This window comes from Vespula vulgaris, chromosome 3 (genome assembly GCF_905475345.1).
Source record: "Vespula vulgaris chromosome 3, iyVesVulg1.1, whole genome shotgun sequence".
Taxonomy (NCBI): Eukaryota; Metazoa; Arthropoda; class Insecta; order Hymenoptera; family Vespidae; genus Vespula; species Vespula vulgaris.
In genome coordinates, this window is record NC_066588.1 from 5567191 (window position 1) to 5579651 (window position 12461).

General features: G+C 34.7%; 3 protein-coding genes across 9 annotated transcripts; 1 reads left to right on the forward strand and 2 right to left on the reverse strand.

The window, feature by feature from the left end:
- The first annotated feature begins 163 nt into the window (after window positions 1-163).
- LOC127062314 (zinc finger CCCH domain-containing protein 18-like) lies at window positions 164-6140 on the forward strand. 7 transcript variants are annotated; one of them, XM_050990289.1, is made up of 8 exons: window positions 164-450; window positions 1369-1714; window positions 1892-2917; window positions 3050-3615; window positions 3704-3963; window positions 4057-4458; window positions 4767-5147; window positions 5266-6140. In XM_050990289.1, the coding sequence occupies exons 2-8, from the start codon at window positions 1642-1644 to the stop codon at window positions 5675-5677; spliced, it is 3120 nt and encodes a 1039-aa protein (XP_050846246.1). In that variant the 5' UTR covers window positions 164-450; window positions 1369-1641; the 3' UTR covers window positions 5678-6140. The 7 variants fall into 7 exon arrangements, with proteins under 7 accessions (XP_050846246.1, XP_050846244.1, XP_050846247.1 ...); XM_050990287.1 differs by having other exon boundaries at window positions 1390-1714; XM_050990290.1 differs by having other exon boundaries at window positions 1390-1714; window positions 4821-5147.
- Window positions 6141-6867: 727 nt separating this feature from the next.
- LOC127062331 (acyl-coenzyme A diphosphatase FITM2) lies at window positions 6868-9231 on the reverse strand. The gene has a single exon (XM_050990333.1). The coding sequence runs from the start codon at window positions 8636-8638 to the stop codon at window positions 7433-7435; it is 1206 nt and encodes a 401-aa protein (XP_050846290.1). The 5' UTR covers window positions 8639-9231; the 3' UTR covers window positions 6868-7432.
- Window positions 9232-9382: 151 nt separating this feature from the next.
- LOC127062322 (uncharacterized) lies at window positions 9383-12425 on the reverse strand. The gene is made up of 4 exons (XM_050990308.1): window positions 12093-12425; window positions 11630-11954; window positions 10979-11524; window positions 9383-10897 (listed from the first exon to the last, which is right to left on the reverse strand). The coding sequence occupies exons 1-4, from the start codon at window positions 12234-12236 to the stop codon at window positions 10143-10145; spliced, it is 1770 nt and encodes a 589-aa protein (XP_050846265.1). The 5' UTR covers window positions 12237-12425; the 3' UTR covers window positions 9383-10142.
- Window positions 12426-12461: the final 36 nt, after the last annotated feature.

The window sequence follows — 12461 nt, forward strand, 5'->3', positions numbered from 1 at the left end:
TTGAAACTTTAATATATTGAAATAACCTATCATGGTCAAATTACGTTTCGATTGGTTGTTTCCTTAACCAATCGTATGAGTGAAATATTATTGTCAACCAATGAGAAAGCAGGTAAAATCGACATATAAACGTATAGCATATATTATTCACGGCGTTACATCATCTATAGTCGTGATCAATGACGAACTGTAACCGTATTGGAACTGAAAGTTTTGTGCTTGATTAACTTCTTCGTTTGTCTTTGTCTTTGTTCGAAAGAACTTTGATTTCATGGAATAAAGAACGAGCTGGGAATGTTAAAGAGATCCACACCATCGACTTTTGAAAGTACGCTATAGCCGAAAGAACATCAAAATACGCACATTCGATATTTCCTGGGTGACGTCGGAAGCCTTAAGCCTCGGGAGCTTTGAAATCTCCAAAGGCCCACAGGCATACGTGTGAATAAGGTAAGAATCCTATGATGCGTTTTCCGCAACAATTCCTTTCAATTTTCATAATCTTTCATCATATGACATAAGCGAATCGATGAATGTGCTTTTGTAACAAATATCCTGCAGATCGTATTGCAGTAATATTGATACAATCCTCTTCCTAACCTCAATCCATAGATTGTGTTCCGAATGCCTTAGATGAATCACTAATCGGAAAAAAAATGAATGCGCGTACATCGACGTGATCGTGATTTTCCTCTTGCTTTAAATTATTAATACGCTTTTCCCTTTTATGGTGTCATGCGTTATTAGAAAAATTATTTATAGGTATTGTTAAAGAATTCTAGGCAACATAATGGATACTCGTTCGCAATCGATACATTTAGTTTTGATATATTGAATAAATAAATTTAATGAATCTCAAATAGATAGGTTAGTACAAGAATAAATTTATTCGAAACATGGCTACAAACAAATAAAGCAAATTTTGTTATTAAACCAAAAGGTATCAGTGGTATTTTAAGAAATTTTGTTCGTAATTGATATATTAAGGTTTAAGATACCATTATGTTATATTATGTATTAGATTTATACTTCTACGTTCTTAGAACTCTTATTACTGCAATCGATACTGTATTAATAATTAAAAACCGTTGATAATAAGTGAACCTTCGATATTACAAATATAGTTTTCCTGTGTTATTCCTTATCAAGTGATTATCTTTGTAACAAAATTTAATTCTATTGCAATATATTTTTGAAAACGAGTTATCAATAAAGACAACCATTAAAATGAATTATATTTTGTTACGAATCATGCAATCACTTTATATGTTTTCTCTCACATATCATTAAATATAGTTTGTTATTTTTTTCGTTCATTCTGTTTCCCTCTTTCCATTTTTTTTCTCCTTTAATTTCCTCTCTCCATAGGCCCAAAAAATATTCTTTCAGGTTGAAAGTTCGTTCGTTATAGTTTCTAGTGCAGTACAAACGGTTCGCGGTTTACCAGTCTTTCTTAATTTGTGTTGTGTTCAAGTTGAAAGTTTAAAATGAAACGAAAAAGTTACAGGGAAGAAACCCTTAAAAAAAAAAAAAGAAAAAGAAAAAAAAAACAGTATACTTTATAAAATGTGAAAAAAGTTCAGTTTAAGTATAAAGTTTAAAAAGTTAATAAATAAAAAGTTCGTAACGTGATATAAAAGTATGTTCAACGCGGTATGGAATGCGCGCGTTGTGCCTTCAAGAGCGAGTACTGCACGGGCTCTTTTTGACACAGGTAAGCTCATCGATGCCACAGATGCAGATTTTTCAGTGCTACATTTGGCCCGTACGCCTATAAATTGACTTCTCAAGTAAGAGGATTTTATGTATCAAATATTTTTAAACACTTTTTCTCCCATTTTTCCACTTCTCGAGTAATCGTATATATACTATTGAATTCTCTTTTTTACAGGCAACATGTCCGATTCTGGATCAGAAAGTTCCTCGTCCGATGGTTACAATGGGCGAAGAAATCAACTTAGCACCGCAGATGACGTGACTTCATCGCGCTTTTCCCAACGATCATCCCTCTCTGATAGGAAGTCTGGTGCGAGTTCTGTTTCTTCCAGAGGAAAATCACCTACTTCTGTCGGATCTGGTCAGGGATCTAAATCACCGAGATCCATGCCAGCTTCTCCAAAATCACAGAGATCAGAGTTAATGTCTCCTAGCGAAGAAGGTTCTCCACGATTTGAACGTAGTTTATCGAAGTCTCCACCTGCCTCTCCTAAATCATATCGCTCAGGCAATAATTCTTTGGATTCGCCGCGTACTGATCGTAGTTCGTCAAGGTCACCTATTCGAGATGAAAGATCCTGTCTGTCGACACCCAACGATTCTAAATCTTTACTTTACGGAGATTCAGAACCAAAATCTTACGAATTCGATGCGGATACTCAAAAATCCAGAGATAATTCACCAAAATCACTTTCGTATAGAAATAGCGAATCTAGACAGAGTTCACCAAAATCACCAAGATCAGGACGTAGCTCGGCAAAGTCTCTCATATCCGGAAGAAGTTCACCAAAATCATATAAATCCGGTCAAGCATCCCTTATAGATGATCATGAATCTGATAAACATTCACCTGGACAATCTCCAGTAACTAAAAATGGCTCTTTTAATGAGTTGGATGGAGAGCAGATCTCAGATGGAGATATAGATGATGAACCAGAACCTATTATTAAATCAAAACCTACTCCAATATCTCATGGAGAAGATTTGTCAGACGTATCTGATCTTGATAGTATGGATGGCGCTGAAGTATCCATGGATCGCGAAAGGGAGTCTAATGAAGAAAAAAGGGACAACGACGAACAAAGTATGAAAAACGATGATAAAATTGTAAAGGAAGAGAAAACTGCTACCGTTAACATAGAGGAGAGTGAACAGCTCGATTTTGAAGCTGATGGTCAATGGAAGGATGAACGCGACGAAGGTATTGTTTACATTTCGATTTTTTTTTTTTTTCTTTTTCTTTTTTCTTTCTTCGTGTGTAGTAAATATATTTAGGAACATATATATTGTCTTTCGTTTATGTTTCTATCTTATATAGAATTTTAATTAATAGGAGATGCAGATATACCTGGAATAAAGGATCATAAAGATAAATCAGAAAGAGACATAAAAGATAAAGACAAAGAAAAGGATAAAGATAAGGACAAGGATAAAGATAGAGACAAGGATAAGGATAAGGACAAAGAAAAAGATAAGGATAAGATAAAGGGAAAGGAAACCGGGGAAACAAACGATAAGGAAGAGGGAGAAGAAGATGGTGACAAGGAATCAGAATTAGAAGAAGGAGAACTTAGTGATGGAGATGATGCTCGGCCGGAGGAAACAGAACCGAGACCAGTTTGTAGATTTTACAACAGAGGACAATGCACGTGGGGTGTTAGCTGTAGATTCTTACACCCTGGCGTTACTGATAAAGGTAATTACACCATGTTTGATATGGTGCGACCAATGGCCTATCCACCACATGCCGCCGCACCTCATGAATATCGAGCACATATCGATAGACCGAGTATCGTTCGACCATTGGCCGGTTATGGTGGTGCACCACCTCACACACCGAAAGTAGAAGAACTACCTACTGAATCTGCTTGGGAGCGAGGATTACGGCATGCCAAAGAAGTATGCTATATACGCTGATGCAGAATTTATTGCGAATAAACGAAATGCTAATCGATTTTTTTTTTTATTGGTTTGTGTTTGTTTATAGATGATGCGTAAGGCTAACAAACGCAAAGAGTCCGACATGGATTTCGAAGAAAAAAAGATGAACTTAAGTTTAGGACAAGATGAGTTGGATCGTGAAGCAGGATATTACGTACGAGCTGCCAGTCCAGAACCACCTGTTGAAAGGTGGCCACCAAGAGAACCACCGCGAAGGATACCACCCCCGAGAATTACACCTGAACGATACATTGACGAACCAGAAACTTATTATCCACCTCCTACAACACCTTCTGATTATTATCGGTAAAATAAACAATCAAGCGTATCATAAAAAATGACTCGGGGATACTACTCTATTTAACAAACGAATAATTGAACAATTCGTGTTTTCATTAGGAGAGTACATTACAAGCCAGATTCTCGTACTCCTGCTGAATATCGAGAACGTCTTGAGTATCATCCAATTCCACACAGCACACCGCATTCTGTCTCACCGCCTCCGCATTCCCGGGAACGAGAGAGAGATAGAGAACGCGAACGAGATAGGGAACGTGAATATTACGAGAAATACGAGAAAAAGCACAAGCGACCGTCTAGAGAAGTCATAGTGGAACGCATACCACCGACTAAAACTTGGCGCGAAGAGGAACCAGCACCTATGGAAAGAGGAAGAGGCGATGAGTGGGCAGATCCATGGATGCGACGTAAATCACCAAGCACCGTACGCCGTAATACAACCTCGTCCAGACGTTCTCGAAGACAATCTTATTCCTCGGGATCTTCTTATTCATCGACCAGGTAAGATTTAGTTTTTAACGATGGTAATTATGAAAAAAAATTCTTTTACTTTTAATTAGTAATAATCATAATAATTAGGTTAATACCAAAGATAGGATAAAGTACGATACTCGTCATTAAACTACTTTGATATTTATCAAAATGGAATAGCTTTTTTAGCGTACTTGAACAATTTTTGTATTAGTTCGATTTCATCTTTGATCGAATATAGGTAAATACGTTATAGAATTGTACAAGAAACAAAAGAAAAAGAAGACTATTGAAATTACGAATTAAAATAAGAACGAGTAAGAGTATAATTTTTTTAGTTCTAGCCGTAGCTCGAGCCGATCTAGCTACAGTTCTTACGACTCCCTATCCAGGTCCCGTTCACCTACTCCTCCCTCTAGAACCCGCAGCGGTGGAAAAGGGAAAGCAACGGTCCCTTCACCACCTGCAAGCGCCGCAGCCGTTCCTTCTGGAGCACCACAGCGTGGTGCTATGTTAATGAACCCACCGGCTCCTTCTCCTCGTCCACCCAAAGGCTCCATCTCTCCTACTACTGGAACGCTTCATCGACGTGCCGGATTGAATCCACCGGCGCCAAGTCCTTTATCATCTCATCAACGACATCATGAAAAAACAAGAGATAAAGCAGCCATTGCTGCTGCTGCAGTGGCTAAGGTTATCAAAAGTAGATCTAGATCTAGGTGAGAAATCTATCGTTTTTCTTTCTTTTTTTCATTATCTTAATAATCGTTGATTTGTTAAATGTGAAATAATAATAAAAAAAAAAAAAAAAAAACAATATGGATTATTATTTTTCAGATCTTCTCATAGTAGTTCCGGTTCGGAAAGTAGCGGTAGCAGTAGCGACTCGAGCGAATCAAGTTACTCGTCGTCTTCCAGTGAAACTCGTAAAAGGAAAGATTCTACACCTCCTTTAACTCGCAAAGATTCCAAAGCTATAGATGCTTTGAAACTTAGCGGTGCGAAGCAACAGATAAAACTTACTTTGAAGCCTACAAGCAACGTTTCAACGACGAAGAAAATTGATCGCTCTACGATAATGGCTGGGAAGAAAAGAACCATTGAATCTCCACCTTTGATCGATAGCAAGGCGAGTGTTGCTGCTGCTGCTGCAAAAGCTGCTAAAAAGGCTAGTTCACGTCGGGAGGAACTATTGAAGCAACTGAAAGCTGTGGAAGATGCGATTGCTCGGAAAAGATCGAAAGTTTGAAGTCCTCCACACAGGCTGCGCTTCGTTTCTTGCTTCGTCGACTGACACGATGTTAAATGCATAAAATAAGTAAATATTCGTTAGGGTTGATGCATAATTAGCCATATAATATCGGGGACATATAATAATAGAGACACAGAATGGTGCGTGGATCAACGATGTTTTCAATTTTTACGACGAATATCCGATCTGGATAAAATCTTTCATTTCCTTTTTTATTCAATTTTGCTTGTTTAGTAGTTCGAATTAATTATCATCGTCAGTCATGGTTTTCTAATTTCCTTCATTTTTCAAATCGTACCTTCGTAACTCTAAGTAACGTTTTTTATTACTAAAATCTCAGTAAGAGTTTTCAAAGGAACACGTTCAGTGAAGATAAAGCAAGGATTGTAGAATAAATACGGAAGCGCGTGTACTACGGATACTATCATGTATCGCGAATAAAAGATAAATGCGTAACTTATTTTTGCTTATCTTATGATTGTCTAGAATTCTTCGTACATACATATTGCATACTTTATCATTTTTGAAAGAAAAAATATAAGTGTCATTATATGACAATAAATTGTCACTAAAATGTATAAACATTTCATCTATTACTTTCATTTTTAAGCCATAAGCTTGTATCTCATAAAAATAACTCTGATTGATATTGCAAATAAATCGATCGAAGTTTATTCGTCTTAATTGTTCTTGCCAGTAAGAGGATCAAAGGATATCATCCTATATTTTGGTTTTTATGAGTTCAAGCTCGAAAACTGAGATCATTATCAAAGAAAGTATTTACTTATCAGTCTTTCTGGTTAGGAAAAAATTTCAATAAGTTGTAATAAAAGAGATAAATTTATTATTACAAAAAGTGCGCATCTTATACATATTGTTAAACACGCGATGATACGATATCGTAAAAAATCTTATAGATCGACCGATATCTTCGTGTTTTTTTGCATATTATTATATCACTCTATTCCAAGTAATCTGATAGAAGCAAGGGATAAAATTTATATTGAATAAGCATGGCATTTGAAAAAAAAAAGAAAAAAAAACAAACTATATATTTATAAAAATTCTGTTCACTGAATTTTTTAATTTGAACAATTTCAAACAGGGATATATGAAAAGTAACATAAATGCATTAGCATAAATTGAATGAAAGGTTTTTGTTTTTCATTTAATAAAAAGCATATATATGTACTTTGTACTTTCTCTCTTTATACAAAACGTGCGTGTGAGCTATTTACAATTCTTACCACAAAATTATTCTACCAAACAATATAGAGATGAACACATTGTGTTAATAAATTAACAACAAATATAACTTATGAAATACAAATTGTAAAATTTGAGATAAATTATGTAAATGTATTTGCAGTTACATCATACCTTAATGAAATACTATATTTTATCAACAGTCCATAGAGAGGTAACAAAGTTAAACATTCCCATATTTCTTTTTACTGTGATAGTTCCTAAAGTTAGAAAGCTTCGAAGATATATGATCGTATGCAAGAAAACCAATTATCTCTACAATCACATCAAAATGAGATTACAAGAATTATACCTATGTAAAAGTATCACAACGTTCTTTACACATTTTTATGTACATGATTTACTTTTTTAAATATTCGGATATTTTTGAATGAGTAGTAAGTACTAATCGGATAATAGTTGAAAAATAAATCAAGATGATTTTTGAGTGTCAAGAATGAAAAAAAAAAAGACATAAAAAAATTTAAGAGATAACTACACCAATATTCAAATCACACGATATGGTTGAGGAGTTTCAATCTCTGATTGCCTACTCGTCGAGACAATTTTTTCTGGATTATCTTGACCAGTTCGAATAGGAAGACCCATGAACTTATTGTTGGTTCCATTCAAAGTACTACGTCTTGCTCGTGCTACAGTAAGGTCGTGTTGAGGTTTAACTTCGTTATATTTAAAAAGACCATCACCTGGAGGTGGTAAACCATTTTTTGGTGATTTGTACCACCATTGATAAGTGACATACCAAGTTAGAACGGCGGCAATACCACCGAGAAATTTTTCTATCATAATATGATAATAGAGGACGGTCGAGACCAGCATGACGTCCCAAAGTAATTGCTGCATAGTCATTACAACGAAAAGAGCTCTTAAATAGGGTGTACAAATTTTGTGGGCCTTTTTTAGGAACTCCAAATCGTTATCGGAAAGATTCCGAAGCGGACCAAAGCTGGTCTCATTCGGTGTTACTCTGCAATGTTCTTCTCGCATTATTAAATCCTTTATACCTTCCCAACCAATCATAGAGGAACCTTCCTCGGCTAAGATAAGGCTGGAGTATACAAGGATGAAGCTATGACCCGATATATCGAGGCCATTCCAAAATTTTCCTGCTTGAAGACATTTAACTTTGAATTGCAATTGAGCCTCCTTCGTGTTAACACAACGACCAAAATTATTTTCGATGTAATTAAATAATTTTATCCACGTTAGCCAGGCCAACGTTGCAAGAACCAAACGAGCTAAATGCTTCAATAAGATCGACCTGCGACCGCAACCAAGCGTATGAGACGTAAGAACTACCCATGGGATGGTTACTATCAAGAGCCATCCCCACCCCCATTTGACGAAATACCGATTGAGCGCATTATCCGATCGGGAGAAGTACGATCTAGGCATAATCACGAAATCAGCCACGAGAGATATCGTAAATATCACGCCACAATATATGGCTACCTTCAATCTGGTATCAAAGAGCAAGGATTTTTTGCAAACATGTAAAAACATAGTAACGAATATGAGACCTATCGAGCTAGGTGCCGTGGTCGGTCTCGTCCCACCTCGATCTTCTTGATTTGAGCTCGGACGGAAATTTAAACGGCTCAACCTCGTGTTACCTCCCGAAAAAGAATTTCCCATGAAACTATTCCCACTTCCGGTGTTCGGATGGATTCCTCTTCGTTTGCCAGCTGCCATCCTTTCCGTTTTTTCTTGTTCTTCCGTATTTTAATCTTTTTCTCTCTTCCTTTCTCTACTCACCTTCAAAAGGTATTGATAATTCTGTTATTTCTTTCAGTTCATCGTCTTACATTCGTGGACTTCGGACTTATTGAGGTTAAACAGCTGATTCGGGATTTCGTCTTCTCTCGAATTGGAAATTACTTCAACGATCTTTAACACTTCTTCTTTCTCTTCTTCCTATTGATTTATTAGTCCACTAATTAGGCTAAAATGTGCATCGAACACTGCACAACGCGAGACTTTTTACTGTATATCTTATGGACGACCGTATCGCCGTGATGGATAGAGCCTAGCGCGCTCACCGAGCTAATTCGCTCAGTCATCAAACTACTCCCAGATTTATATTCCCCCTCTCTAACTCCAAGATAATTATGCATTAGTTTCTTTACAATCGGCCACGTTGCAACTGGCTAACATCGTAAAGGGAAAAGAAGAATTAACGTTATAATTATTCCTGTCATCTTCCGAAGTTCAAAGACACAATTCAAAGTTCATACAGCTTGAATATTTTTTTTTTTTTTTTTACGTATGCATTTAATTTTCTAACCTTTCTTTAGACGAAAGTTGTGATTACATGAATACATTATTCAATTTGATAACAAAAATTACGCACCTTGTTTGCACACGCGCTACAATCGGTCGTACGGTAAACAAATTTTTTTTCCAAGGACGTGGGAACAAAAGGAAATTTTCAAATACTGCCCATTGAAAAACAATTTATTTACGACGTTATTACTTGTCGATGTACATACATACAATGTTTCGTTGCTAATTTTTTTCTGTTGTAGAAATAAGTATAATATTTTGATAACTAAGTCAATGTTTCAATAGATGTTTGTCTCTACGTAGATTACCATATACGCGTGTAAAAGATTGATAACGCGTGATAATAAGTGAGAATAAGTTGAAAAATGAATTTTTTTTGCGACAATATGTGACATGTAACAATTCAACTTTAATGTCTGCATTCGATGGTATGATGTTTCTTTTTTTTTTTTCTTTTATCGTATAATAACCTTAAAATTTTATGTAATACATAGGCGTAATATTCGATGATAATATTTTGAAGATCTATAACGCAACAATATTGCTTTTTTATGTCAATACCGGCGCACTGAAGCATAATACAGTTATGTAAGATACAACGTGTAACATCAATAGCTCATTTCAAGGCACCATTATTATTGTTTTTCTAGTAAAAAGATTATCCGATAAGCCAGCTTTTATCTTGTAATTAAATTTGCAATTTAATTCAATCGAAGAATATCATTTTTTTTTTATTCGTTTGATACTTTTTTAGATAGAAAAAAATAAATAAAAAAATAAATAATTTCACGATAATTCTCACGTGTTCGTCATTTTGAAAATATAAATGGCGTCCACAGCATAAAATCAATTGATTTGCAACATATTCTAAATAACTATATATGATGTGTGCCAAAATATGCTAATCAAATGTCTATCGTTTATCTACGTTTGTAGAATGCATAGAATTCGCATAGTTGAGAAGTATTTTAAAAAATTGAACATTAGGACGTGGTAAATTAGATATTATTAAATCTAATTTAACAATTTTAATTTTGGACGTCAGCATTCTAGGCGATTCGTTATTGTACGAAGACCAATAACTTACCAATTCTGGATATCCCTCTTGATTAATATTAGCAGCTGCAATGGAATTAAATTTCACTCGTAAATCTAAATTTGGTTGACAATTAGTACCATTACATAGTTGAGTAACATCAGTTTGACTAGCATTAATAACTTGTACGTCGGTATAATTAACGAAAACGATCAATACTCTTTCGATTAGTTTTCGTTCAATGATTTTAGGTATCGTATCTGTTACCGAAGGATTTGTATCAAGCCATTGCCAGAATTTTATTACAAATCCAGTACTATATGGTTCTTCTGATGTTATTAAAAAGACTGGTTTTGAAACAAACGAATTTGGACTGATATATTCCCAAATTCTTAATGTTTGATTTGGTTGTTTTTGAAGAGTTAGATTTAAAGTAGCTTTACAAGATTCCCAAGGGCATATGCCTTCATTTTCAACCATCAAACGATGATAACGTGTAGGCTTCCAATAATTATTTTGTTCATCCAGCATCATTGTTTTAAATATACGTGGCGATGCTGTTATTTCTCTTTTTCTTTGCGATAAACTTGAACCATTGAGAAGTGCTTTTAATGAAACATACTTTGTTATGCCTACAAAGTATAAAATGTTTTTCTTAGAAAAAATATGAAAAAAGATATTTTTCAAATTACATATGTTTATGATATACGTACGTTTACCATTCATGTCATGACATAAATACAAAATAGTGCCCTCAGAAACAAGATTGTATATATTAACTAATGAGCAATTATGTTTTATATACTTTCCCAGAAGTTGTCCTGTATTACCAGATAAAAGAACAAGAGACGATACATTTCCTTGAGTTACTTCTACACTTAGTAGATCTTCAATTCCATCAGAATTGAGATCTGGTAAAATCACTGGTAATTTGGGAAATGTATGTACTTCAGAACTCCAGTGTATTATGCCTGTGGTTGGATCTATACTCTTTAATAAACCACGTTCTCCAACGACAATGCAATCTGACTTTCCAGATTGGTCTGTGTCAATGGATATGCAATCAATATTAGTAGGTACTCTTTCTAAACAAACCAACCATAAATAAAGACCACTGGTTCCATGTATAGATACAATAGAACTTCCTCTTGATGTTTTGGAATTAGAATCTGTATTGCTATCATTATATTCTTGACCTCGAAGTAAGAATATAAGGTCATATGGAGATCCAGGTATTATAGTTATTGGCCCATGTACTTCTACAGAGATAATATAATAATTAAATTTCAGTGTATCAAATTACACTACTTGTTACTAACAACAAAATTAATTCATTTATACTTTGTTTCATGAATCATACTCACCTACATTCCATAAAGTTTTTTCCCATGAAACAGATGATTGTGGTTCATCAACTGGTGGACATATCATAGTATCACATGGTAAAACATATAAAAACACAAGTATCGTTGCTATGCATAATAATATAGATATAACTAAACAGAAACGTCGAAGAGGAGACATATCTCTACGTTTCCACAAATCATTTTGTGTATTTCCTTCTATTATCATTTTAGGTATATCATCTCTATAACACTTAATTATGTTTTGTCCATTCCTAGTTCGATTTGCTAAATTTCTAGTTTCATCCAATGGATAATACGTTCCATGTTCAACTGTGGTAGGCTCCTAAAATTATGTGATATAGAGTTAAAATTAGAATATATGTAAAATTTCTTTAAGATAAAATTTTAAGATGTTTTAAATATAAGATTTGTAAGTGACCTAATTACTTTCTTCATTTATTTTTCAAATAATTGATCTCACCGTTGTTTCTCTCTCATCGTTAGTTTCTTTGTTTGTTAAATCACTTCTTTGTGTTACATGTTCATCCTCATCTTCGGTGTCAGTATTGCTCATACACTGAGGAAGAGGTGTATAACCTTTCCCACTGTGATGCTCGGCAGACATGATAAGATGAGGTTTGATAAAATTATTGATCTATATCTGCCAATTTAGCGATTATCAATATCATAATATCATTTATCAGTTCATATTGAGTGCAATTATCGAAAATCAATGTTTCACGTCAAACATTACTGATCTTCTCTATCACGAATAAACTTGAATTAATCTGAAGATGTGAATGCAATATCTAACGATTATAGAGGGCAGATCAACTGACAACTGAACCAC